Here is a 24058-nt window from a genome sequence, read left to right on the forward strand (position 1 = left end):
GTCAAGTTCATTGTCAATATTTGATCTATATAGACTGTCATAGGGGGGCTTATCAAATTATCAAATATAATCCAAAATATTAATAGAATTATGAGTATAAAGTTTTTTTCCTTTTAAAATTTATTGGTATGTGGTAATTTTGATTCCTACATGTTGCTCAGAGAAGTGACCCAAACAGTACTTTTGGATAAGACAAAAAATAATACATTATGGGCTGGAGAGATAGCTCAGTGGCTTAAGGAGCACCTCATGGAGGCTCACAACCATCCATAACTCCAGTCCCAGGGGATCTAATACCCTCTTCAGGGTTCTTAGGGCATGCTGTTGGTTTAAAATATGCATGCAGACAAAACAACCATACACATAAAATAAAATGAAAAAAAAAAAAAGCATTGTAATTCTGTGTATGTGTGGTTTATTGTTTAAAAAGAGTATGTATGTGGTTTTATTATTTAAAAATAAACTAGAAAAAGATAGCTTGCTTTGTTTGTAATATTGCTATTGCATAGGGTTAGTTTTTCATTTTTCCTAATCTTTGATATATGCATTTTAATGTTTCTGGAAAAAGCAAATTCTCACTTTTTTTCTTTTTAAATTTTATTATTCTTTATGGATTTCAATCATGCATTCTAATACTACATATCATCCCCTCTCCACATCAGCCCTCTGCCCTTGCAACCTCCCCCTCAATCAAAATCAAATTTAAAAGACCCCCCCCCAGAAAAATTATCATCATCATCATCATCATCATCATCATCATCTTGTCGTGGAAGCTGTAGTGTGGCCCTTGAGTCACAGTTTACTCCTTAGTCCATTCACCTTTACTTGCAAGTGTGTATGAGCGAGCCCTGATCCTCACTGGCTGCAGCAGCTGCCGTGCATGAGAGGGGGTTCTTGCCTCTGGTCTGGGCAGCCTACTAGAACTGACCCTGTTGTGGGGAAGCCCCTTCCTCCCTAGATGAGCCAGCCCTGAGGACATGAGAGCAGGAGAGCTGACCCTGCATCCCTATCCCCCCCCTGCCCTGCCCCCCCCATCTGCCATGCAGTGCAATAGGTGGGGGGGGGGGTGCGCTGGCCTCAGAGTCAGGAGAGTGAGAGAACTAGCCCTGCCCCTCACCAGCTGCAGCACACAGTAGAGTGGGCCCTGTACCCTGCCTGGGCGACACAGCAGAGCTGACCCTGTTGTCTAGGCTGCAGGTGAGCCTGCCCTGAGGGCGTGAGAGCAGGAGAGCTATATATATTTGAATATATGCTTATTAAATATTTTTTCAGAAATATGTAGTACATTAAAAAATTTCCTTTTATATTTCCTATTAATAACTAGAGGCTGAAAATCATTCATTAGTAGACTGATGTTCATATTCAACCATATCTGCTTATTAATTTATAGAGAATTCTAAATATTTTGAAGTAATCTATTTGAGAAAGAGAAGAAATGAAACAATTTGGAGAAAAAAAATTGCCATGTGGAACTAAAATAATTTGCTTTCTTAAATTCTAGTTCTACTTAGTATCTAAAATAGTTTGCATGTTTGTTAGTTTTTATAGATTTTTTTTTTTTATATTTCATATACCAGTGTGGGAATAGATGTAAGAATTTGTTGGGGAATATTATTTTAAGGTGTGTTACTTTTGTTTATGTTTCATTTGTTTAACTCTGTGAAGCTGTGTTACTTTGCCTGTCTAAAACGTCCATGGGTCTAATAAAGAACTGAATGGCCAATAACAAGGCAGGAGAAAGGATAGGTGTGGCTGGCAGGCAGAGAGAATATGTATATATAGAAATCTGGGAGGAAAGAGATCTAAGATCTAGCAGCCAGAGAAGGAGGAGGACTCCAGGGGCCAGCCACCCAGCTACACAGCCAGCTACAGAATAAGAATAAGATTTACAGAAGTAAGAGAATGGGAAAATCCCAGAGGCAAAAGTAGACAGGTTAAGTTAAAGTTAACAAAAGCTGGCTAAAAACTAAGCAAAGCTAAGGTGGGCATTCATAATTAAGAATAAGCCTCCGTGTGTGAATTTATTTGGGAGCTGGGTGGTGGACCCCCCAAAGAGAAAAAACAAACAAGAATTGTTTGTAACTTAAATGTTTCACAGTACACAGATTCATAAAAATATTTTGTCTTCTAATTTCAGCCCTAGGTATACCATATTTTTAATAGTTTGGAAGTTGGGTGCATAACTGTCCCATATATTTCAAAATGTTTTTAAAGCCACAAACACTTGTTTAACTTGAATATTGTTTTATCTGTAGATATTAAGATGCATGCTGTGGTGAAAAAGTTATGCTTAATTGAGAAGATAATCGGGTATTTAAATGAATGTGTGGGTCAAGATGGCAAGGTAAGACATTTTTTTGTAAGTTGGCCTTTTTAAAGAGAAGAGTATGTTTGTGTATGTGTGTGTGTGTGTGTGTGTGTGTGTGTGTGTGTGTGTGTGTATTATATGCATATGGACATGGAGTTTCACTTGCCTATGCATGAGTAGGTAGAGAACAGAAGTTGAAGTTGAATATCTTCCTCTATCACTCTCTGTATTATATTTTGTTAATATTTTTTTTAAGTTTTATTTTTAAATTGTTTACATTTATTCTCTCATATATACATCCAGACCTCAGTTTCCTCTCCTTCCTCTCTTCCAAGTACCCCTACCCCATCCATTCATCCTCCATTTGCCTTCAGAAAAGGGTAGGCCACCCAGGGATATTAACCAAACATGACATATCAAGTTTCAATAAGACTAGGCACCTCCCTTCATGTTAACGCTGGATGAGGCAACCCAGTAGGAGGAAGGGCCCCAAGAGCAGGCAACCGAGTCAGAGACAGCCCCTGTGCTCACTGTCAGGAGTCCCACAGGAAGACCAAGCTACGCAACCATAACTTAGATGCAGAGGGCCTAGGTCAGACCCAGTAGGCTCCCCAATGGTTGGTTCAGTCTCTGGGAGCCCTTATGAGCCCAGGTTAGTTGATTATGTGGATTTTCTTGTGGTGTCCTTGACTCTGTTTTCCTACAATCCGTGCCCCTTCTGTAGGATTCCCAAGATCTGCCTAATGTTTGACTGTGGGTCTCTGCATTTTAATCAGTTGCTGAATGAAGTCTCTCTGATGACAGTTATGCTAGGCTCCTGTCTACAAGTATAACAGAATATCATTAGGAATCATCACTCATTTCATTCTTTCTTTCTTTCTTTCTTTCTTTCTTTCTTTCTTTCTTTCTTTCTTTCTTTCTTTCTTTCTTTCTTTCTCTCTCTCTCTCTTTCTTCCGTCCCTCCGTCCCTCCGTCCCTCTCTCCCTCCCTCCCTCCCTCCCTCCCCCCCCCTCCCTCCCTCCCTCCCTCCCTCCCTCCCTCCCTCCCTCCCTCTCTCTCTCTCTCTCTCTCTCTTTTCTTTTCTTTTTTTTGCCAGTTGTGTTTTGTTCTATCCTAGGCCTTTGGGCCATCCAGCCTCTGGTTCCTAACTCTTCAGGCAGTGTCAGAGGTGGGCTCACTTTTGGGGCATGGGTCTCAAGCTGGACCAGTCATTGGTTGGCCACTCACACAGTTTCTGGGCTACCTTTACCCCAGCACATTCTGTATTATTGTTAAGATAGGGTATTTCACTGAACTTGTAGCTAACTCATTGTTTTGGCTAGGCTAGCTGGCCAGCGAGTCCCAAGGACCCATCTGTCTCCTCCCAGGAAGTTCTGGGTCACCACACCCAGATTCTACATGGGTGCTAAGGATCATATCCAGGTCCTCCAGCTTGCAAAGCAAGTACCTTTCCCACTGTACCATATTTCCGGCCTGATAGGTTGATTTTATTAGTTTGAACTGAATTTAGCTGAATTTGGATGAATACTTGTATTTTAAGGGAGACCCACCCATCTTTTATTTTTTTATTTCTAAAAGGGGTCTCTAAAGGAAAACTAAGCGTAAAAATTCTATGAGCTTTCTGAAGTGTATTCAATGTTGTTTCTATTTTTAAATTATTTTTTAAAATTAAAGAATTATTGTTTTATATGTATAAGGTGCATCATGTGCATACTTGGTGCCTATAGAGGCCAGAAGAGGATATTGGATTCCTTAGAAGTGGAATTACAGACCATTGTGAGCCACCACTTGGGTGCTTGGAATTGAAACTATGTCCTCTGGAAGAGCAACCAATGCTCCCTAACTGCTGAGCCATCTCTCCAACCCAATATTTAAAGTAATTGTTAATGTAATTTTAAAAACAGAATATCTAACATCTTTTCATTTTAGTTGCATGTAATTTAATGACCAAGCCATAATACTTAGAATAAGGCCATGTGGTATGTCTTATCTCATTTTCCATTGGCAGGTTGTAGAATGCTTGATTCAGCCATGCCTCACGCTCCTGAGGAAGGTTTTATATGCTGACCCAGTCATCCGTGTTTCCTTGTCACAGCAATCTTCTCTCTTGACCCTGTTGTTCAGAGGTGAGTAATCAGTGCCAGAAGGATAACTGCAGATAACATTTGCTTTTCATTGTAGTATGAGAACAACGTTCTTTACTGACTTGAAAAGTCATTGTGAAAAGCACTCAGTGCTTTTGTGGAAATGTCTCTTAGACTGTTGTTGCTTAAGTAGGCAGCAGCTGAGAAAAGCTGAGCTCTGATGACTCTCTGTACCTGCTTGTTAATACATAATTTAGTGTTTATATGGGCATTGTTATCTTTGAAGAGGTAAGGCCAGCTGCTTTCTCTTCCTTTTCTTTAACATCTGTACCCTACTTCTGGTGTCACTTGTCTTTTGGGATTATATCGCTAGCAATCCATCCATGGAGTCTATTTAATGAGCAAAGGAATTTATTTGGGGGTTAGATCATAAGACAGAATAAAGAGGAATTTGTCGCAGAATCTTGGCAGGATGAGGCACGGTCCAATGCTGTTCTCTGGGAAGCTCTGCTCTGTTCTGTTCCAGCATCCAAAACCAAGAGGTAGTGAAGAGAGAGCGTGCATCCCAGGTCTTAAGGGTCCCCCAGCAGCCATGCCCCAGGGGCATGTAACAGTTACCTGCTACCTCACTAGGGGTGGTGCTTCAGGGCATGGCTCTAAAGCTCCCACTACACTTGTCCCTTTGTTTGGCATTGGCTTACAAGATTAGACTGGGATAGAGACTGTAGACCCAGCTAAATCACACTGAATGGTTTAAGCATCTGTGTATGTATGGAAGTTTTAGAAACATTTTAAAAATGTGCTATTAAAAAAAGAAATCAGGTTAGTTTGATTTTAATGATATTTGGATAAAAAAATATTGATTTTTGTCTTGTTTGTTTGTTTCTTTCTTCTTTCTTTCTTTCTTTCTTTCTTTCTTTCTTTCTTTCTTTCTTTCTTTCTTTCTTTCTTTCTTTCTCTCTCTCTTTCTTTCCTTCCTTCTTTCTTCTTCTTCCTCTTCCTCTTCCTCCTCCTCCTTCCTCCTTCTTCTTCTTTTTCCCCATGACAGGGTTTCTCTGTGTAGTTTTGGTGCCTATCCTGGATCATGCTCTGTAAACCAGGCTGGCCTGGAGCTCGCAGGGATTCGCCTGGCTCCGCCTCTTGAGTGCTGGGACTAAAGGTGTGCGCCACCACCGCCCGGCTTGTCTTGTTTCTGCTTATCATTTGCTTTTAATAGACCTGGGTATTTTTATATTTGGCAAGGTTCTCTAGAGGAACAGAACATAGAGTGAGTTTGTATTATGATAAGTGATTTATTATATTGGCTTGCATGATAGGGCCAAGTACTGGCCATCTGCACACCAGAGAGGCTAAGAACCTGGGAGCTGCTCAGTCCTGGTCTGCTGGGATGGCCTGAGAGATTCCCAGAGAGTCAGAGGTCTTTAGTACCTGTTTGAAGGTAGAAGAAATGTGGTTCTGGTCTTGTTGGTTGTTTTACTCTTTTGGTTTTTTAGGGCCCACTACCCAGCTCCGAAATAAATACACACAGAGACTTATTCTTCCTTATAAATGCCTAGCCTTAGCTCGGCTTGTTTCTAGTCAGCTTTCTTTAACTTTAAATTATCCCATGTACTTACTTTTTGCCTCTGGGATTTTTCCTTCTCTTATTTCTATATATCTTACTTTCACTCTTACTCCGAGGCTGACTGGGTGGCTGAGTGGCTGGGTGGCTGTGTGGCTGTGTGGCTGGGTGGCTGGGTGGCTGAATGGCTGGGTGGCTGGGTGGCTGAGTGGCTGGGTGGCTGAGTGGCTGGGTGGCTGAGTGGCTGGGTGGCTGTGTGGCTGTGTGGCTGTGTGGCTGTGTGGCTGGGTGGCTGAATGGCTGGGTGGCTGAGTGGCTGGGTGGCTGAGTGGCTGGGTGGCTGAATGGCTGGGTAGCTGGGTGGCTGAATGGCTGGGTGGCTGAATGGCTGGGTGGCTGGGTGGCTGAATGGCTGGGTGGCTGTGTGGCTGAATGGCTGGGTGGATGAGTGGCTGGGTGGCTGGGTGGCTGAATGGCTGAATGGCTGGGTGGCTGGGTGGCTAGCCCCTAGTGTCCTCTTTCCCTTGTGCTCTTGCTCTTCTTCTTCTCCCGTATCTCTGCCTGCCAGCCCGCCTATCCTTTCTCCTTCTTCACTATTGGCCATTCAGCTCTTTATTAGACCATCAGGTGTTTTACACAGGCACAGTAACACAGCTTCACAGAGGTAAACAAATGCAACATAAAAAGTGCAACATATCTTTACATCATTAAATGAATGTTCCACAGCATGAGCAAATGTAACACATCTTAAAATAGTATTCTACAACATTCTGGTATAATGAAGTATGGCAGCAGCGCAGGATGGACCCAGTCAGGGCAAGGACTGAAGGCAGGCAAGTGGAACACAGTCCCTTTAGGCCCTGTCTGGGCTGCCGCCTGTTCCAGCCTAGAGGCTGTCTCTTGTCCAGCTGCAGTCAGATTCACAGTCAAGGCTGACCATCACATCGTTCTACAGCACTTTGTTTCCTACAATATTACCTCACTTTTTAAATTATTCTAAAGAGGGGTTTTGATCAAATACCTTGATATTTTGTGACCTGTTAGTCATTGGTAAGATAGTAAAATACATAGTATTATAAAATAATTTTATTTTAGCATATCCCCTCGATGATAATCTGCTTACAAAGTGAGTAGGACACAGTTTATTTAAGAAACATTTGTTAAAGTCTAAATCAGGAAAAAAAGACTCATTTTTAAGGTCATAAAATTTGAAGTGGAGTGTGAAATTTTTTATAGCTCTTTACAGAGTGATCACCTGAAAGAATTCTAAGTATACATTTCTGATTTTATTTCTTTCCTTCTAAAACACTTATTCATTCTTTTATTTCTAAAATTTATTTTTTGAGATAGGGTATTGCTGTGCAGCCCTTTCTGGCTAGAACTTGCTGTATGGACCGAGTTGGTCTTGAACTTGTAGTGATCGGCCTGTCTCTACCTTCTGAGTACTGGCATTGCAGGTGTGTTCCATGGTGTCTAGCTTCCAGTTTCCTTTATTCATGTTGGTAATTATCTTATTAATTGCATTTAATCTCCCATTTACTCATATTCATTTAAATTATTCCAATATGGCATTTATGAGTACCTAGCAGACACCACAGCACTTTTACATGTGTGAGATGGCGTTTGGAATCAAGCTCAGGTCATGTGTGTGCTAGATTACTGCTGCACCAGTGAGCCACACTCCCGGCTTGCAAAAGCACTTTGCATGGAAACATAAGCTATATCCTGGTGGAATGTTTAGCAATTGTTCTCTTTCATACATACGCAGGGAAAAATACCATTTTTAAATGAGTTACTCTGCCAGGAAAATTCATTCCTCTGTGAACATTGTGGAGCACATACTATGTTCTGGGTGCAGTGGTAGGCCCTTTTGTTAGAGTTATGAGCATGGCAAATGGACTGTCGGAGTCAGAGACTTTGACAAATAATTATAAATACAGCATAATACCTGAAGTGGGATTTCTGGTACCAGAGGAAGTGCTGAATGTATTAGTGTTAGGAGAGTATTAGATAATGCTTCTAGGAAATGATATTTAAGCTGGGATTTGAGAGTTGCATGGGAGTTCATATAGACATGACTGATTTACTGATAGAGCAAGAAGTTATGTTTGATATGTTGGTTTGTTAGGGACAATGGGATTTGAAGGAGTGTAGGTAAGGGGAATGTGGGATGATGTAAACAGGGCAGTTCATGCAAGATCCAGTAAGTCTTAATAAACAGCAGAGAGGAGCTATATGAGGTTGTTAAATGAGAATATGTATTTTAGAGATTATTCTGTTCTATCATGGGAAGTTGATTGACAGGCTTTAATGATTAAATAATCTTGCGAAACTCTGAATTATAAACTTGCTATGACAGACTCTTATATTGTATTTTAGGGGTAGAAACAAACTTAGTATTTGTTACATCATTACAGAGGGAGGAAATTGAAGTCTCAGAGAATTTAGGGACTTGGTCATAGCCATAACTAGATATGTGTTAGAGGTAGAACTCTAACTTCTTTATTTTTTTTTTCAATGATGACAAAGTTACATATCTCCATTGCAAAATTCCAGACAGTATAGAGCTATACATAATAAAATTCTATAGGTTTTCATCATCTGCTTTTTGAATAGCCTCAAAGAAGAATGTTGTATTCTTATTTCATTTGCCATATTACTGAATATTAGTTTCAGGTTTTTTTATTGTCAGAAAATTATTTGTCTACCATCTTGTGCATATACTGTCATTAGAACTGCTGCCCTCACTGTGGAGTATGGGTAAGTTCTTCTTCAGTGAGATAGATAAAAATAATGGTTCATATAGGTTATAGAATAATAGGGATGGGAAAATGAGGCTGTTGGGGAGGAGCTAGCCAAAATAAAGTGTGCATGAAGAAGTTTTTTTACCTGAGTAAAAAATAAAATGAGTGAGCCTAGTACAACACATGTGATGTGAGAACTGGCTGGGGGGCGTGGCAACTCAAGGTTTAAGCAGATATGGGGCAGGGGCGTGGGAGAAAGAAGGGGGGCGATAGAGGAATGAAAGTGTATGAAGAATCTTAGGAAGCTTCTCTAGTTTGTAAGCTGTTTAAAAGTATAACAAGAAAGGAGCTTCTGTTATATCTGAAACCTGTAATAAGCTTAAAATTTCATGGGTAACTTAGGTAAGGATCTAAATCTGTCTTAACCCCACACCGTAGCCAGTTGTAGTCCAGAAATGTCTTACGTATTTAAATACTCCAAACCATTCCGAACCATTATGTCTCTGCTGAGTGGAAATGGCTGTTTACTGTTAGTTCACTTCTACATGACTCTTATTTCTTTACTTTTTAGATTGTATTTTTAGTCATGCTAATTATGTTTTTTTTTTTTTTTTGTGTGTGTGTGTGTGTGTGTGTGTGTGTGTGTGTGTGTTCAAGACAGGGATTCTCTGTGTAGCCTTGACTATCCTGGAACTCACTCTGTAGATCAGGGTGGCCTCAAACTCACAGATCTACCTGCTTCTGCCTCCTGAGTGCTGGGATTAAAAGTGTGCGACACCACCACCTAGTTTATCTTTTCTTATAATTAGGAAAACTGTATTTTTAAAATATAGATGTCCTGTTCTATAAATTTGAAGATTCTGTGTTGTTATTATTCCTGTGTGATGGTACAGCTACTATTCCAGTTTGTGTAGACCTTCTTAGTTTTCAAATAGTGGAAAACTATACCATTGGAAATGTTACAGAAGTAGATGAAGCTTTTTTATGTTAAAGGACTTGACTAGGTCTCTGAACTAGTATGTGATGGAGTTGTGTTATTATTTCCTGTTAGCTCAGAAGATGTCTTTTTTCCATGTCCTCTCATAATAATAAAAAGCAGAATAACATAGCATAAACACAGTGTTTTAGCATGAAGTCTGAGCTAGGATTATGTTTGTTGTTAGGATCCAAAAATTATAAAGGATCTTTAGTGGGAAGATTTGAGCTAGAAATATGTGTCTTGACAAAGCATCTGTTGGACCTGGATCACTTTGCTGAGATCGCCTACCTCTGGGTGGTGTTTGGTGAGCAGGTCTGCATATGTGGCTCTGGACCAGTAGTGTCAGCGTTTTCTGGGAACTTGTTATAACGAGATGTACATTACATATCTAGACTGAGAAACTGTTTTATATGTCCCCCTGGTAATTCTCACACATACGATAGCTTGAGAGACACTAAAACACTTTTTAGTGATACCAGTTTTTCTGGGTTAATGCTGTATTTCTCTTTCTTTCAAGTTAAGACATTTTAATGCTGAAGTTCATTCTTTTTAGAAGTAAAAATATTTTATGAAGTTGCATTCCTTTTTCTTCCTCAGTTTCCTTGATATTTCATGAAGATTGTACTGTGGTGACTGAAGTCGGGGCATTGTTTTGTCTTCTCTTGTTTGATGAGGTATCAAGAATGGATACATGGTGAGATACAAGGATTTCTATTTGTTTTTACTCTGGCTCATCTAAGGTCTGACGCACCCCTACAGCAGTGCATTGAGTTCTTTTGACTTAAAGCTTTCTATTCTGTACACGTGTTGATGCTTTTTGGTTTGAATAAGTGGTATTTAAAAACCCATGAATTCAAAAAGTCACCCTGAATTATATTTTTGAGCATAACTAAGTATAAATTTGAAGTAATTATTACAGTGATTTTTGTCTTGGATATGTTTTTAAGTACATGTTTTCAGCTTTGTGTACTTTAACGTTATTATTTAAAAAGTATAAAGTATTTAGAATGATAGTCTTTGATTAAAATAACCTTAACAGTGGGGCTGGTATACCTTTAATCCCAACACTCATGAAGCAGTGGCAGGAAGATCTCTTTGAGTCCAAGTCCAACCTGATGTACAGAATGAGTTCCAGGACAGCTAGGGATGTTACATAGAGAAAATCTGTCTCAAAAAAAAAAAAAAAAGAAAAAAGAAGAAGAAGAAGAAGCAGCAGCATCGGTGGGAGGGGCCACAGGGTTCACTTGCTGCTATATCCACTCTGTTATATAAGTCTTTATATCAGTTCAGGTGGTGGCAAACACTTGACTACACTGAATGTTGGTTAGACTCAGTTACACAGTTATGCACTGTCCAAGGGTGGATGGGTTGTACTGCACAGAACTTTGGCCCACTCAGTTTTCTCTCCCCCCACCTTTATAGGTCTGTTGATCCTTGTAATAAACCTTCTTTGCCTTCAGTCTTCAGTCTGCCTGTTTCAGTCTTCAGGAGGTAAGGGATTGATTTATCTTATTTTCATGAATGACAAACTATTGTACAAATTACAGGAGAGCTGGAACACAGTGTGTCTGTGTTCCCTCCACCCTGAGTCATTCCTGCACTGTTAGCAGTTGCTCACATGCTGTCTCTTTCTCCATATAGCGTCTCTATTTTCAACCATTTGAGAATACGCTTTTCACTTTTTAAAAATGCAGAGTACAATCAAGATCATGTGCTAATTTGATTTATTTCTATTTAGGACTTGAAAATATGTAAGTCATTTTTCTTTTTTGTATAATACATATGAAATTTATATACAGCCCTTTTATTTTTTTTCTCAGTAAACACATCTGTAGAAATACTATGAAGATAAAGATGTAGCTGTTGCTTCTAGTTCAGAAACCCCTTCTGTTTTCCTTGGTTACTTTTTACTACTCCAAAATGTAATCCTGTTTTAATTTCTATCACTATAGCTTATTTTTGATGGCTTTTGAAGATTATCAACATAGTGCATTCTTACATTTTGTTTATTTTATTCAACTTGGAAGGATTTGCTTATGTCGTTTCATGAAGTAATATTTTTATTTATAGTTTTATTTAACCATGCTAACTCTAAGTTTAATATTTTTCATATTTCTCCTGCTTGATGCTTGAATTTTCTTATATGTTTGAATGGACTTGAAAGTTTTTTGCTAGTACTTATTTAAAACTTTTTAATTCGTATAAGTGTAAAGACTTTAGCAAAGACTTGATTCCAGAATAAGGTAGCAAGCACTGAGGACCTGAGCTTCAAGGTGTTCCTCAGTGGTGGTGTGGACATCAGCTCCTAGCGGCTGGCAAGAAAGGGAAAGGACAGGGTTTGGCTGGTCAGGGTGGAAGCACCCTAGTCCAAGGTTAGGGCAGCTTCTGGTTGAAGTCTAGTTTAGATTTAGATCTGCATTATGCAGTGATTTTTCGAGAATAAACACTATTACTTTTAAAGTTCTTATCTGATAACTTCACCATCTGGAGCATCCGTGATCTACTGCCCGGCTTTAAATGTCATTTTTGTATTAGTCAGCTTCATAGCAATATAATAAAATATTTGATATAATTAACTTAAAAGCGAGAGGTTTACTTTGGCTACTGTTTTGGAAGGGTATAATATTGGGGTCAGCTTTGCGTTGAGCCTCTAGTGAGGACATCACATTATTGCAGAAAGTTCAACAGTGCAGAACCACCTACCATGTGAACCAGAGAGTTGTGAAGCAGGAATGGGAGTCTCACTGTCCTTTTTGAGGAAATACCCTCAGCTGACCTAAGGAACTCTGTTGTGGAAATTAGCCCCACCAATGACCTTGGGGTATCTGGCCCGATAGAGGCGTGGTTTTTCTGGTATGTGAAGAATGTCAGAAGTTGGTATTTGTAGTTTTTATAGGCAATTATTCTGATTCACTTTGCTTTTCATTCATAGCAGTTAGTAGAAGTTCCTTGAATGATTTTTATAGAACAATATCTCCATTCCCTCTTTCTCCATTTTTATTAGGCCTATTCTTGAAGTATGTATGGTTATTTCATTAGTGTTGTTGAGCTAATCATGGGTAGTGGTGCTGGTTTTCAGTGAGAGCTGTGCTTCTTCCTATGAAGCGGATGCCTTTAGGCCCATGACTGCCTGAAGGTCTTTGTCAGCAATTTTGTATCCATTGATGACACTTTCTGTACAATTATTTCTTTAGGCTTGTTTTTTTTTTTTTTTTTTTTTTTTTTTTTTTTTTACCTCTATGGAATAGAGGTAAAAAGAAACCTCTGCTTGTTTTTCCTTTCTTCTTAGAGAATTACTATGGAACTTCCATAGTTTTGTTTTGTTTTTTTTGACTCAGCCTCCTGAGTGCTGAGATTAAGAGGCATGAGTCACCCCATCCAGCTTAGACCATTCACGTTTTAAAATAAAGAATATCATCCTTTATTCTTTGAAGTGAGATTATCTAGTGCTCTTCAGTTTTCTGACATGACTTTACAAATCAGTTAGTGCTTTGACGTTTCCTGGTGCAGAGACAGTCAAGGCACACATTCCTCTAGACCAGCAGTAGCTACTAGTCTAAGAAAACCTTTTTTTTTTTGTCTTAAAAACACTTATTTATGTTATTTATGTGTGTATGAGAGAAAGAGATTGTGTGTTGTGAGCATGCGGTTGGCCAGCGAGGCCAGAAGAAGGCGGCAGTGTCCCCAGAGCTTCACTTGCAGACGTTGGTGACCTGTGGGTGCTGGAAACCTCCTTAGTTTCTGCAAGAGCAACAAGTGCTCTTAACCACTGAATCAGCTCTTCAGCCCGGCTTTGGTAGTTTTCAGTGGAAAACTGCTGTTAAAATATTAGAAGCTATTAAAAGTAGCTTTACTTACTAAATTATACAGTCTGATTTGGGTATGAAATTCTAGTATTGATTCTTTCATTGGTATGTTGAAAGTGAAAATGAAAGCATGCGTCAGTGGCTCTTATAAACTAAGTGCTGCAATTGTATAACATTGGCCATTAATAATGTAAATTAGTGATTTGTGGGTTTAGTTTTTTAAAATTATATTTAAATTTTATTTTATTTTATTTTTGTGCTAGTGAACCCAGGCTTCCTTAATCCTAGACAAGAATTTGATCACTGAACTATAGCCCCAGCCTACTGGAATATGTTGCATTATTAAAATTATACTTAACATTTTTAATGTATTAGGTGTGACTGTCTTGCTAAACACTGTTAAATTATCTTGGATTCATTTAAGAGACATTGGTATTGAATTTCTTCATGTATCTAGAAATACTTATGGAATCTTGAGTTGATCCATCACTGTGTTCTTAGGGGAAAACAGTAAGTGGAGCTCAGTCACTTAGTGAGTTTGATCATGGACAATTCTGTAGCTTTCTTTTGTCCATCTGTACAGTGGATGCCATAGCAACACTCATGTAACTGGAGAGATTCTGGTTTCAGAAAATGTTTGTCCGGAAGTCAGTCTTCGTGTTTTAGCCAAGCATCTTTAATGCTTAATTTACTGTAGTCATTGTTGCTGACTTCAATGAGCACTAGGTATCTCTGCAACAATCCTAATATATAGACTGTAGCCATTCATCAAGAAAGAATAATGAAGTGTTTTGAAATGTGGGGGAAAGTGAAAGAATAATTAAAATATTATATAAAATGTGATAAAGAGTCACAAAACTAGCTCTCACTTCTGGCCCATTACTTGAGTCCTAGTTAAGAAATTACAGTGTGCAATTATTTAAATTCTTTTTCTTTAGGTATCATTTACCAGTTCATGTGATTGGCCACCATGCTGTGAGTCCTTATGCAATAGTTTTGCCGTTGTCTGCTGAGTGCTTGGCCTTAAAGCCCGTGTCCGACATGCTAAGAGTAGCTTGGAACCTGGCGTGGTACCATGGGAGTGATAATCTACTGAAACAAATGACCTCTGGAGCTAAAATTCAAGAGTAAGTAGTTATATTAAGGTAAATTACATGGAATTAATTAGGCTGCACCTTTTCTGTAGATTAAAAGCTTTTTTGCTTGATATTATCAACTGATTCCAACTTCATTATATTTTCACTTTTTTTAGATCTATGCCTATTAAAAATTATATAAAGCCACTTAAGCTAAAAAGGATTGTATTCTATGCTGTCTTAGGAACTATATAGTGTTTATTCAGTTAATAGATGTACTTAAAGGTGCTGTGGCATTAAAGTTCAGAAAGTGTACCTGAGAATGTTCCTACTTCTAGATGTCTTAATTGTCCCACAGGAATAATACTGTATTAGTGTGTCACTGATAAGGAGGAAAAAGTTAGTATCCACAGTTTGAATGCTATGTAAAACTATGACATTGATGGATTTACATATTAGTTTTCTTTAACGATAAGTTAGCCCTTAATGAAAAGCAAATGAAGACAAAAAGAATTTTTGAGAGAGGCTTATGATAGAAATAAACTTGGGATTATGTTCTTTTTTAATTTTTTTCTTTTATGCTTAGATTTTTAGATGTATTGCAGCTATCCACAGAAGATATCCTTACACTGAGGATCACTTACACAGCTAGTGGGCTGCAAGACTGCTTTCACTCCATTGTTCAGGCTGGAGGCCACAGGGATGTGAGGGCTGCTATCACCAGGATGAGTTTTTATCTTTTGAATGACAGACTGTCTTTGAAGGATGACATTGGTCCATGTGGGATTACGTTAAAATCCTTGGCTTGGCACACTGTGCTAAACAGGTTAGTGTAAGTTTAAGACTGCTAGTTTGAAAGACCTAATTTGAATTATGTTTAGGATCATCTTCAAACCTTTGAAGAGAAGAGTATGTATTTGTACAGTTGTTATCATGAGAGAAATGCTTTTTATAGAAAGAAAAACTCCAGGATAGTTTGTTATCTATAATAAATAATAACGGAAGAGAAGAACTTGACCTTAGTCCTGACATTCCTGAAGGGGTTTTTATGAATTTAACACAATTTATTTATTAATCTATCTTAGAAAATTTTATCCCACAAAATTAAATAATCAGGATACCACGTGGATGAGCCACACTTGAGTGTTTATTCCTGTCCATATTGTAACTGAATTGAGACATTAGTAGATTGACAAATAGCTTTGCTACACCTACTACTGGATGTTTTGTTTTGCCTGCATTTTCTTCTCAGATAAATGATTTCATATTTCTTTTTGATCAAATTTCATAAAGTTAATGACCATGTGGTTGTCTTTTGATAATTATTCGAAAGATTCTAGCTTGTAAATTTCAAATGTTGAACTGGTAGCAGATGGCTACATTTGAAACAACACTAAGACTGAGAAGCCCTCCCTGCAAATAGTTTTTTATTTTATCGTGCACATGAGTAGTGTAAATATGTAACTTTCTGAATAGACACAGTGTATAATTTTCAAAATGATAGGTCATATGAGTTTGTAAATGTGAATTTCTCTAGTTCATTGTTAAGGCTGTAATTGTAACTAAGCCTCTCCAGTGGTGTTCCAAACCAGCTAGTGAGATAGCTTTGCTGAAGAGCTGATGGCTTGATTTATGGTATTTTCAAATTAGTTATATGAAAAAATAACTATATGAAGTATAATTTCATATATTGTTAACGTATGAATTATATGAAAAGTAAAGGTAATAAATGTGAAAAATGTTACCCTTTAATTGCTTTACATTTTACTGTTGTCTCTGCTCTTGTGGTTATTTGTAATGAATCTTTTATGGAAGCGTTGTTGTATTGCGTGCTCCTGGTACAACTTTTCACAGCCCCCTAGTACACTGTAGCTTAAAATAGGCCACAATGGGGATATTATACTAGGTAAACTGGCAAACACAGCGTATTAGTACTCTGTTTTGTCAGACTTCTCCTTTTACATGTGCCATCGTAAGCATGTACAAACTTTGCTGTTTCAGTAAATTTGGTATATTCTATTTGTCAGAAAATTGAATGGCAAAAGCCATTAATATATCTTGACTTCATTGTAGACACTAGATTTTCTTTTGTGCATTAAAACGCTTATTGTATGCTATACCAGACTGAAGCAGAGGCTCTCTAATGTACCAATGGAAGCTTTTAGGTAGTTCAAATTGTACAGTGGCAGTAACTATAGGTGAGTGTCACATTTTTATGATGATGTTTTTCCATAGCTATGAATCTGCTGTATCCATGCATTCAACCAACTATGGATTGAAATACTAAAAAAGATTGGCTGGTCAGATGGCTTAATGGTTAAGAGAATTGCTGTTCTTACAAAGGACCCGAGCTCATTACCAGCACCCATATAGGGTGGCTCAAAATCGCATATAATTTCAGTTTATAGAGATTTTATTCCCTTATCAATCTTATTGGGCACCTGCACACACATGGTGCACATACATACATATAAATAAACAGTTCCCCCAAATAGAAGCATCTGTGATGAAAAGATGTTTTCCGTGTTACTGTTTCCTAAACAATACAGTGTAACAACTGTATTCATTATATTTACATTGTGTTGGATAGTCAAAGTTGTGTGGAGGTAATAGAGTGCTCATGGGAGGATATCCGTAGGTTGTATGTAAATACACTGCTATGCTACAGAAAGGAGTTGAGCAATTGCAGATAACTGTGCTAGGAGCCCAGCTGATGCAGACTGGGGAGTGTCAGAGCCCACAGGGGTGGTTTTGTCTTGCCATGTATCCGACGAGTCCCCTTCTGTGTTTCCCTGTTAACAGTCCTGCACCTCCAATGTGAGGACCTTTTAAAGAATGACTATTCCATTTTCGGACCTTGACCATAAGTTCTTGTTTTGAACTGTTACTTTGTAATTATACTACTAGTATGTCCTTAAATTTACTCAGAATTAATCATAACTATATTTGCATGTGACATCTTTCCAGTTATTTAAGTATAATTTCTTCTAATTTTTCTCCCCACTTTCTCTCAATGTTCTTTAGACTTTTTATTTGTTCATACTTCCTCTATCACCATGATGTGATGACTTTTAAAAGGGAAGTATTAATGTGGGATGGAGTAGACAAAGAAAAAAGAATATTGTTTTTTCCTTAGTGAATTTAGCAAACATTTGTTTACCTACTAGGTACTAGGCACTTCTAGGAAATTTAATAGTAAGCAAAACAAATATGTCCCCTGCTATCATGGAACTCATGGTGAAGGCAGCAAATAGGGTTACCAATAGTGGGATTGCTCCCAAGGAGGAGACTGGATGAAAGAGTTTCTAATCTCACCCAGGAGGGGCCTAGTGTTTCAGGGGAAGAAGTTTAAGTCAAGGAATGATAGAAGTAAGTACAATAGAAATAGGACAGATGCCAGGCGAAGGGATGAAGGCCTCCCATTAGAGAAGAGTACCTTTGAACAACAGAAAGAGAAATTACATGTGGAGGTAAGGGATATGGAGCTGATACAGAATGATGCTATAGGGATGATAGGATTTTGTTGGGTATCATGGAAGATTTCTTGAAATTTTTATGACTTTGACATTTTATTTTGTTAGAATCATTTCTTCATTCTGTCTTTAAAAAATGGTTTTCTAATTTGTATTCCTTTAAATCAAGATTTGGTGGGTTTTTTTTTCAACTGAATGCCATTTTCTCAAAGTAGACATTTTAAATGAAAAGGTGTAATATAGCAATCCCTATATTATATCAAATATCGCATAACTAACTTTGCCATGGTGATGGACTGCTTGCATTAGCATTTATGTTCTAACACTTAGAAGCCACAAGACCATGAAAAAATTACCTAACTATATCTTTGCCTGACTTTTCTCATTTTAAAAATGGAGCTATCAAGGTTTTGGAAACAAGCTTTTAAAATTGTGGCAAAAGGTCAGTGAGTAGTGGATGCTGTGTGACCTAATTCTTGTTATTGTTACTCAAACAACATATTGATAAAGCTCCTTTGGGTGTTTTTAAATAAGCTGTTACCAATGTTGCTGAATCTCATTTCTCTTCCCAATTGCCTTTTAAAAAATGTTTTTCTAAGCTTTACCTTTTTTCCCCTACAGAAATTTTCTTGTCTAACAACCTTCTTGCTATCTTACACCAGTGTTTATTTAAGAATCTCAGAAGGTTGGTTTGGCTTCTGTTATTCTTAAAAAGAGATTCTTCCTAAGCCCCCTTTCAGCCTGTTGCAAAAATCTAGCAACTTCTTTGCAAGATTGTGTATGTGTGGTCCCCCCCTTCTTTCTTGATTTTGCCACCTTGATTTTCCTAATAGTCAGACTTGGATTTGAAATCGTAATTCTTATCAATGAAACCTGGCACTACCAGTTTGAAAATGCACAAGCAGAGGGAGTGTTTTTCTCCCAGCATCCCCTTTGGCACTTTTCTTGAAGTTTCTATTTTAATTTTGGCGACCCTGGGTGAACCTGGAGTTCCATGCATGGGAGGCAAGTGTTTGACCCCCGAGCCTCAGCCCCTGTTGAGCCTGCGCTTTTTCTTACTGAAGAACTTCTCTTCGTTTTCTTTCATCACTAACTTCACATTTTTCTCCACCGTGGCTGATGTTTTGGGAGGCAAATGGCTTTCCTTCATCTGTGCGTTTCCCAGTACTCTAGAGTCTTGCCTTAGAAAATTTGTGCTTGTGTTGACTTTACATACTTGATGACGTGTGCATTTTTAAGAGCTAGAAATCATGATTACTGTCTGTTTCTAAAACACAGGTTTTTACAAGTGCTTCCTGCGTGCACTGAAGATGAGAAACTGCTAATAGACATCATACATTTTTTGAATAAGTTAATAAAGGAACAAAGAAAAAATCCATCAATAGGACTTTTACAGTGGATTCTAGAGTTACTTCTTAGGCATGTAAGTGTGTTCAAAGAATTTAAACTTTTTGTTTTGGAAGGAACTTGCTTGGAAAAACCACTTATATTGTAAAAGAATGTTTTTATAACATGTGTTTAGTAAAATAATTCTTATCTTGTGGTGAATGATCATTGCAGTGTGGCCTCTCTGATATGATTGACTGTTTTTTTCAATGTGCATTCCATAGAGTGAGTGAGACCTTGCATTTTGATGTTTAATAAATCCAGTTCTGTTTGTGAGTTTTTTGCTATATTTTAGTTTTTTTAATGTTAGTGAATTTTAGAAAGTTTTTATGTAATTTTGGAAATTTCATACAATATATTTTTATCATATTTTTCTCTGCCCTTACCACTTCCAGATCTTACCTCACCTCTCTACCCACCCAACCTTGTATTCTTTCTTTTAAAAAACTCTAAAACCCAAATAAACAACAAAAAGAAGTGTACACACACACACACACACACACACACACACACACACACACACACCCTGCTCCAGAGTCTCTCACTTTCTGTAATTGTCCAGTTGTGGGTCTATTTGTTCATTACCATCTATTGCAAGAAGAAGTTTCTCTGATGAGGGCTGAGAGATGCACTGATTTCTGGGTATAGCAGTATGTCATTAGGAGTGATTTTATTGCTTTGTGCATTTAGCAAGCTAATAGTAGTAGGTTTTCCCATAGGGCCTTTGACCAGTCTAGTGTCAGGCCTGATTCCATATCATGAAGCATGCCCTTAGTCCAGTTTAAAACAAATAAAGTTGTTAGTTACTCCTGTAACGTTTGTGCCACTATTGTGCCAGTTGGTATATCTTACAGGCGGGGAGCTATTATAACTTGGATGGTTCATAGCTGGCTGAGGTTGATGATGACCTTTCTTATAGCACCTTCCAGAATTATGAATGCTAGTCTGTAGGGGTGAAGCATCTAGCTGAATTGACCAGCTCTGTTTCTCCATGTTCTGTGATATAAGTATTTGGTGTTTTCAGCAATAGAATGTTGCTTTTGGGTTGTGGACTGTAAAGAGAAATATCAAAATATCAAAAAAGGTAATTGTGTTAGTCAGTGTTCTGTTGCTATGAAGAGACATCATTATCATGGCAACTCTTATAAAATAAAGCATTTAATTTGGGCTTGTTTAAAGTTTCAGAGGTTTTGTTCATTATCAGCATGGCAGTGAGTATGGTGGCATTCAGGCAGACATCATGGTACTGGAGAAGGAGCTGAAAGTTTTACATCCAGTTTCTCAGGCAGCAGGACAAGAGAGCCATGGCCTAGGCGACTTTGGTTTTTGACACCTCAAAGCCCACTCCAGTGACACATTTCCTCCACCAGGCCACACCTACTTCAATAAGGCCACACCTCCCTAACCCCTCTCAAGTAGTACTACTCCCGGATTAAGTTTTCAAATACATGAATCTGTGGGGGCCGTTCTTATTCAAACCATCACATTAAGGAAGCCTCAAGGAAACCTGAAGGATACCTGAAGATGAAGTAGGAGAGAACTGGGTGAATGGCACTCAGTCCTTACTGTAAGGTACTAAAGGATTTACTAGTCCAGGCTTTACTTGTCTTACATTTAGCTGAATGTTTCTAAGAAACTTGCTAAGGGCACTAAAGCCAGCTTACTTTGTGGTGCTCATGGCTTTGTTCATCTGTATATGTCTATGAACTTAGTAAGCCTTTTCAAATGAGAAAGTACACAGTAATTAGAGAAGAATGTCTGGCCTGTTATAGAAGATGGTAGACCTTATAAATAAGGCAACTATGTCTATTATGTTTTGACATATTTTCAAAGTTTATAAGAATACCAAGGTCTGTATGTCAAAACTTGGAAATTCTAATTGACAGGAATGTTTATATACAACTTAAGTTTTTTTTTTTTGATGTTCTTTAATGTAAACCAGTGAAATCAGGCAGTTTTGCTCATAATTAAATGCCTACTTCTATCTTAATACTGCCTATGAACATTTGTTAACTCAAACACATGTAACTTAATTTTGGAGTTTGCTTACCTGTACTAAAATGGCCATGGTAAAGTTTGTCCACGGTATATGTGCAAGTCCATTTATAAACTATAAATTTGTAGAATTATTGCTGTGCCATGTTGCAATTTCATGAGTATGTGCTCATGAATGGGTGCATGTGTGCGTTTTGAGTTTGTTGTTGTTGTTGGTATTGTGCTGAAAATAACTTACTTTTAGTGAGGTAGAGATGATTATACACTTGAGGCATTTTTTTTTTTTATTTTATTTTCTACAAATTGCTTCTTGATTTCTTGCTGGTTTTACTCCATAACTGGCTGGCTGCCTTCCTTTATTCATTCCTTTCACTCATTCATGAAGGAAGGAACTTTTCATAAATTAGGGAGACCTTTGAATTACAGGTACTTTTGTTATGGTTTGTCATTTATTGTTTGATCGATATAAATGCTTCATCTGGGCAAAGAATACTAATAGAAAATGAAAGACAAATTCATTAATTTTCAGAGTGTAGATTGGAAACTGTCCTCCTTTGGAATTTTTTGCCTTGGACCTTATCACCACTTTATTATAAGGAACATATTGTTTGAGAATTCTTTGAGAATATTACCTTACTCTTCTGTATCTTAATATAATGCTATTTTGTTTATCTAGAACTAGCTAATAAGAACCAATTCAGATTCTTATCAGAATGATTTTTAAATGGAAATTCATAAAAGTGGGGCTGTAATTTAATTTTTTCCTTCTTTTGGGGATGCTTCTCAGAACTGCTTTTTTATTGACTTTCCTGTAACATGTCCTGGTGCCATAGTTCACTGAAATCATTGCACAGCCTTCAGGCACAGACTGTTGATTAGGGTGAAGTTAGGTGTATGTGCACAAAGAAAATGAGCCATTGCTGTACAAATGTTTTGCTCTTTAGAGGTCAGCAGTGACAAATGAAGGCTCCAGTAGTTAGTTTAAAGTGAGGATAGAATACTAATACGAAGACAGAAGCTTGAGGTGCGAGAGATTAAGCAGCTGCAATCAGAAGACATCAGCAGAACCATCCTCCCTGTTCCCTTTGTACTTTTCTTGTGTTTAGAAGCGATACTGTTCAAGTTCACTGGGTTTGAACGTTAACATGTGCATTGAAGATACAGAGGGAGAAAAGTCACAGCAGTTGCCAAGCAGAGATAGCTTACTAGTTGGATTGAGTCTTTGGGCAAATCTTACTTTTAGATAAATACTTCATATCATTATGGCAGTCAGTGATTTCTGTTTAATTTTTACTTGTACATCAGAATAAATGTTTCTTTATTGTTACATATAGACATTTGAGAATCTTAGTATGGATCGGTTGTTTATTTTACCACTACTTATAGGAGTAAGTTGGCATATATGTGTGAGTCACCCTTTAGGCTATGATCCTATAGAAAATATATTGATTTTTTTTTTTAAAATAACCCAGGTGTGTGCACTGATTCTTTTATTCATGGGAGAAAATGGATTTGTCAGCTCTGTTTTAGGTAATTTTAATTGTCCCATGGGTATTTTTTACTTAAGATAAAATAAAAAGCTTGAAAAAAAGCACTGCTTAGGTAAAGTATAGTCATGTAAATTAGAACCAAGACAGCCCTCCCCAGGTCTTTACCAAGGTTTCCACTGATATACTTTTAGACTTACCTATCTGATTTATGTATTCTCAACATACTTTGTAATATAAATAACTTTTATATATTTTTATACAGAGAAGAAGATTTTTCTTTTCTGAATTTCTTTTCACTAGATGCAATGCAGGCATTTATTTTTAAGTTGAGTTCTTTACACAAATAATAAGAGCAGTAGCAACATTTAGATTTGATCAATTTGTATGTTATTCTATGCACTGGTGATGTGACAGTGTGCTAAGAATGAGTATTAACTAGATTTGGAGTGTGATGCCTCTTGCTCTGCATTTGTAGGATTTATCCTCTTTTTCTATTGGATTGCCTATTTGTAATACACATGTGAAAACAGATTTTCTAGTTACTCAGAAAGTTAAATGAAATCTTGTCTTTTCCTTCTTTAGCATGGTGTTTGTAACACCAAAATGATTAATGTACCACCGTCTAGTACCTTATAATGTTTTCTACACTCAATGTTGTTAGAAATAATAGTTTTTCAGTTGGTAAACAGGACAAATTTTATAAAGTAGAAGTTTGATTCACTTTTTTTCACTTTCACGTTTTGCTTAGTCATATAAGTCAGTACTTCCCCCCTACCCCCGCCCCAGATAATATGAAAGTTTAAGACTATTGCAGTGGTTTGTCTTGGTGATTTCTTGGCTTACAATTTTTATATGCGTCCTAATCAGAGATGTGCACACTCTTTGTTGCGTTCAGGGAAGTTATAAACCTTTGAGTATCCATAAGTATTACTATAAGTCATTATGGTTGAGAAACAGTCAGCCATCGTAATGAGGTGTAAAGAATATAGTAATCAGTAAAGCCAGTGTTTGAATAGTGGATCTTTCACTTAGTTTTGTGTAAAAGACATGATTATAATTCATTTTATATTTCTAGTCACAGAAACAAAGAGGGGAGTATGGAGCTATGTGTGATTCCCTTCCAGATTCCATTCTGTTTGATTTCATTCTCATTTGT

The 24058-nt window shown here is 37.6% G+C and overlaps 1 protein-coding gene across 2 annotated transcripts in view; it reads left to right on the plus strand.

The window, feature by feature from the left end:
- Positions 1–24058, plus strand: part of Rttn (rotatin) — a 181555-nt gene that overhangs the window by 54629 nt on the left and 102868 nt on the right. For both annotated transcript variants that reach the window (XR_005089555.1, XM_028886849.1), the window contains exons 20-26: positions 2256–2344; positions 4317–4434; positions 10274–10370; positions 11099–11167; positions 14421–14609; positions 15145–15384; positions 19310–19454. Coding sequence is in view for 1 of the 2 variants with exons in the window: in XM_028886849.1 (XP_028742682.1) it covers positions 2256–2344; positions 4317–4434; positions 10274–10370; positions 11099–11167; positions 14421–14609; positions 15145–15384; positions 19310–19454 (947 nt within the window). In the remaining variant the exon portion in view is untranslated. The remainder of the gene's footprint in view (positions 1–2255; positions 2345–4316; positions 4435–10273; positions 10371–11098; positions 11168–14420; positions 14610–15144; positions 15385–19309; positions 19455–24058) is intronic.

Source organism: Peromyscus leucopus, chromosome 19, assembly GCF_004664715.2.
Source record: "Peromyscus leucopus breed LL Stock chromosome 19, UCI_PerLeu_2.1, whole genome shotgun sequence".
NCBI classification, from domain to species: domain Eukaryota; kingdom Metazoa; phylum Chordata; class Mammalia; order Rodentia; family Cricetidae; genus Peromyscus; species Peromyscus leucopus.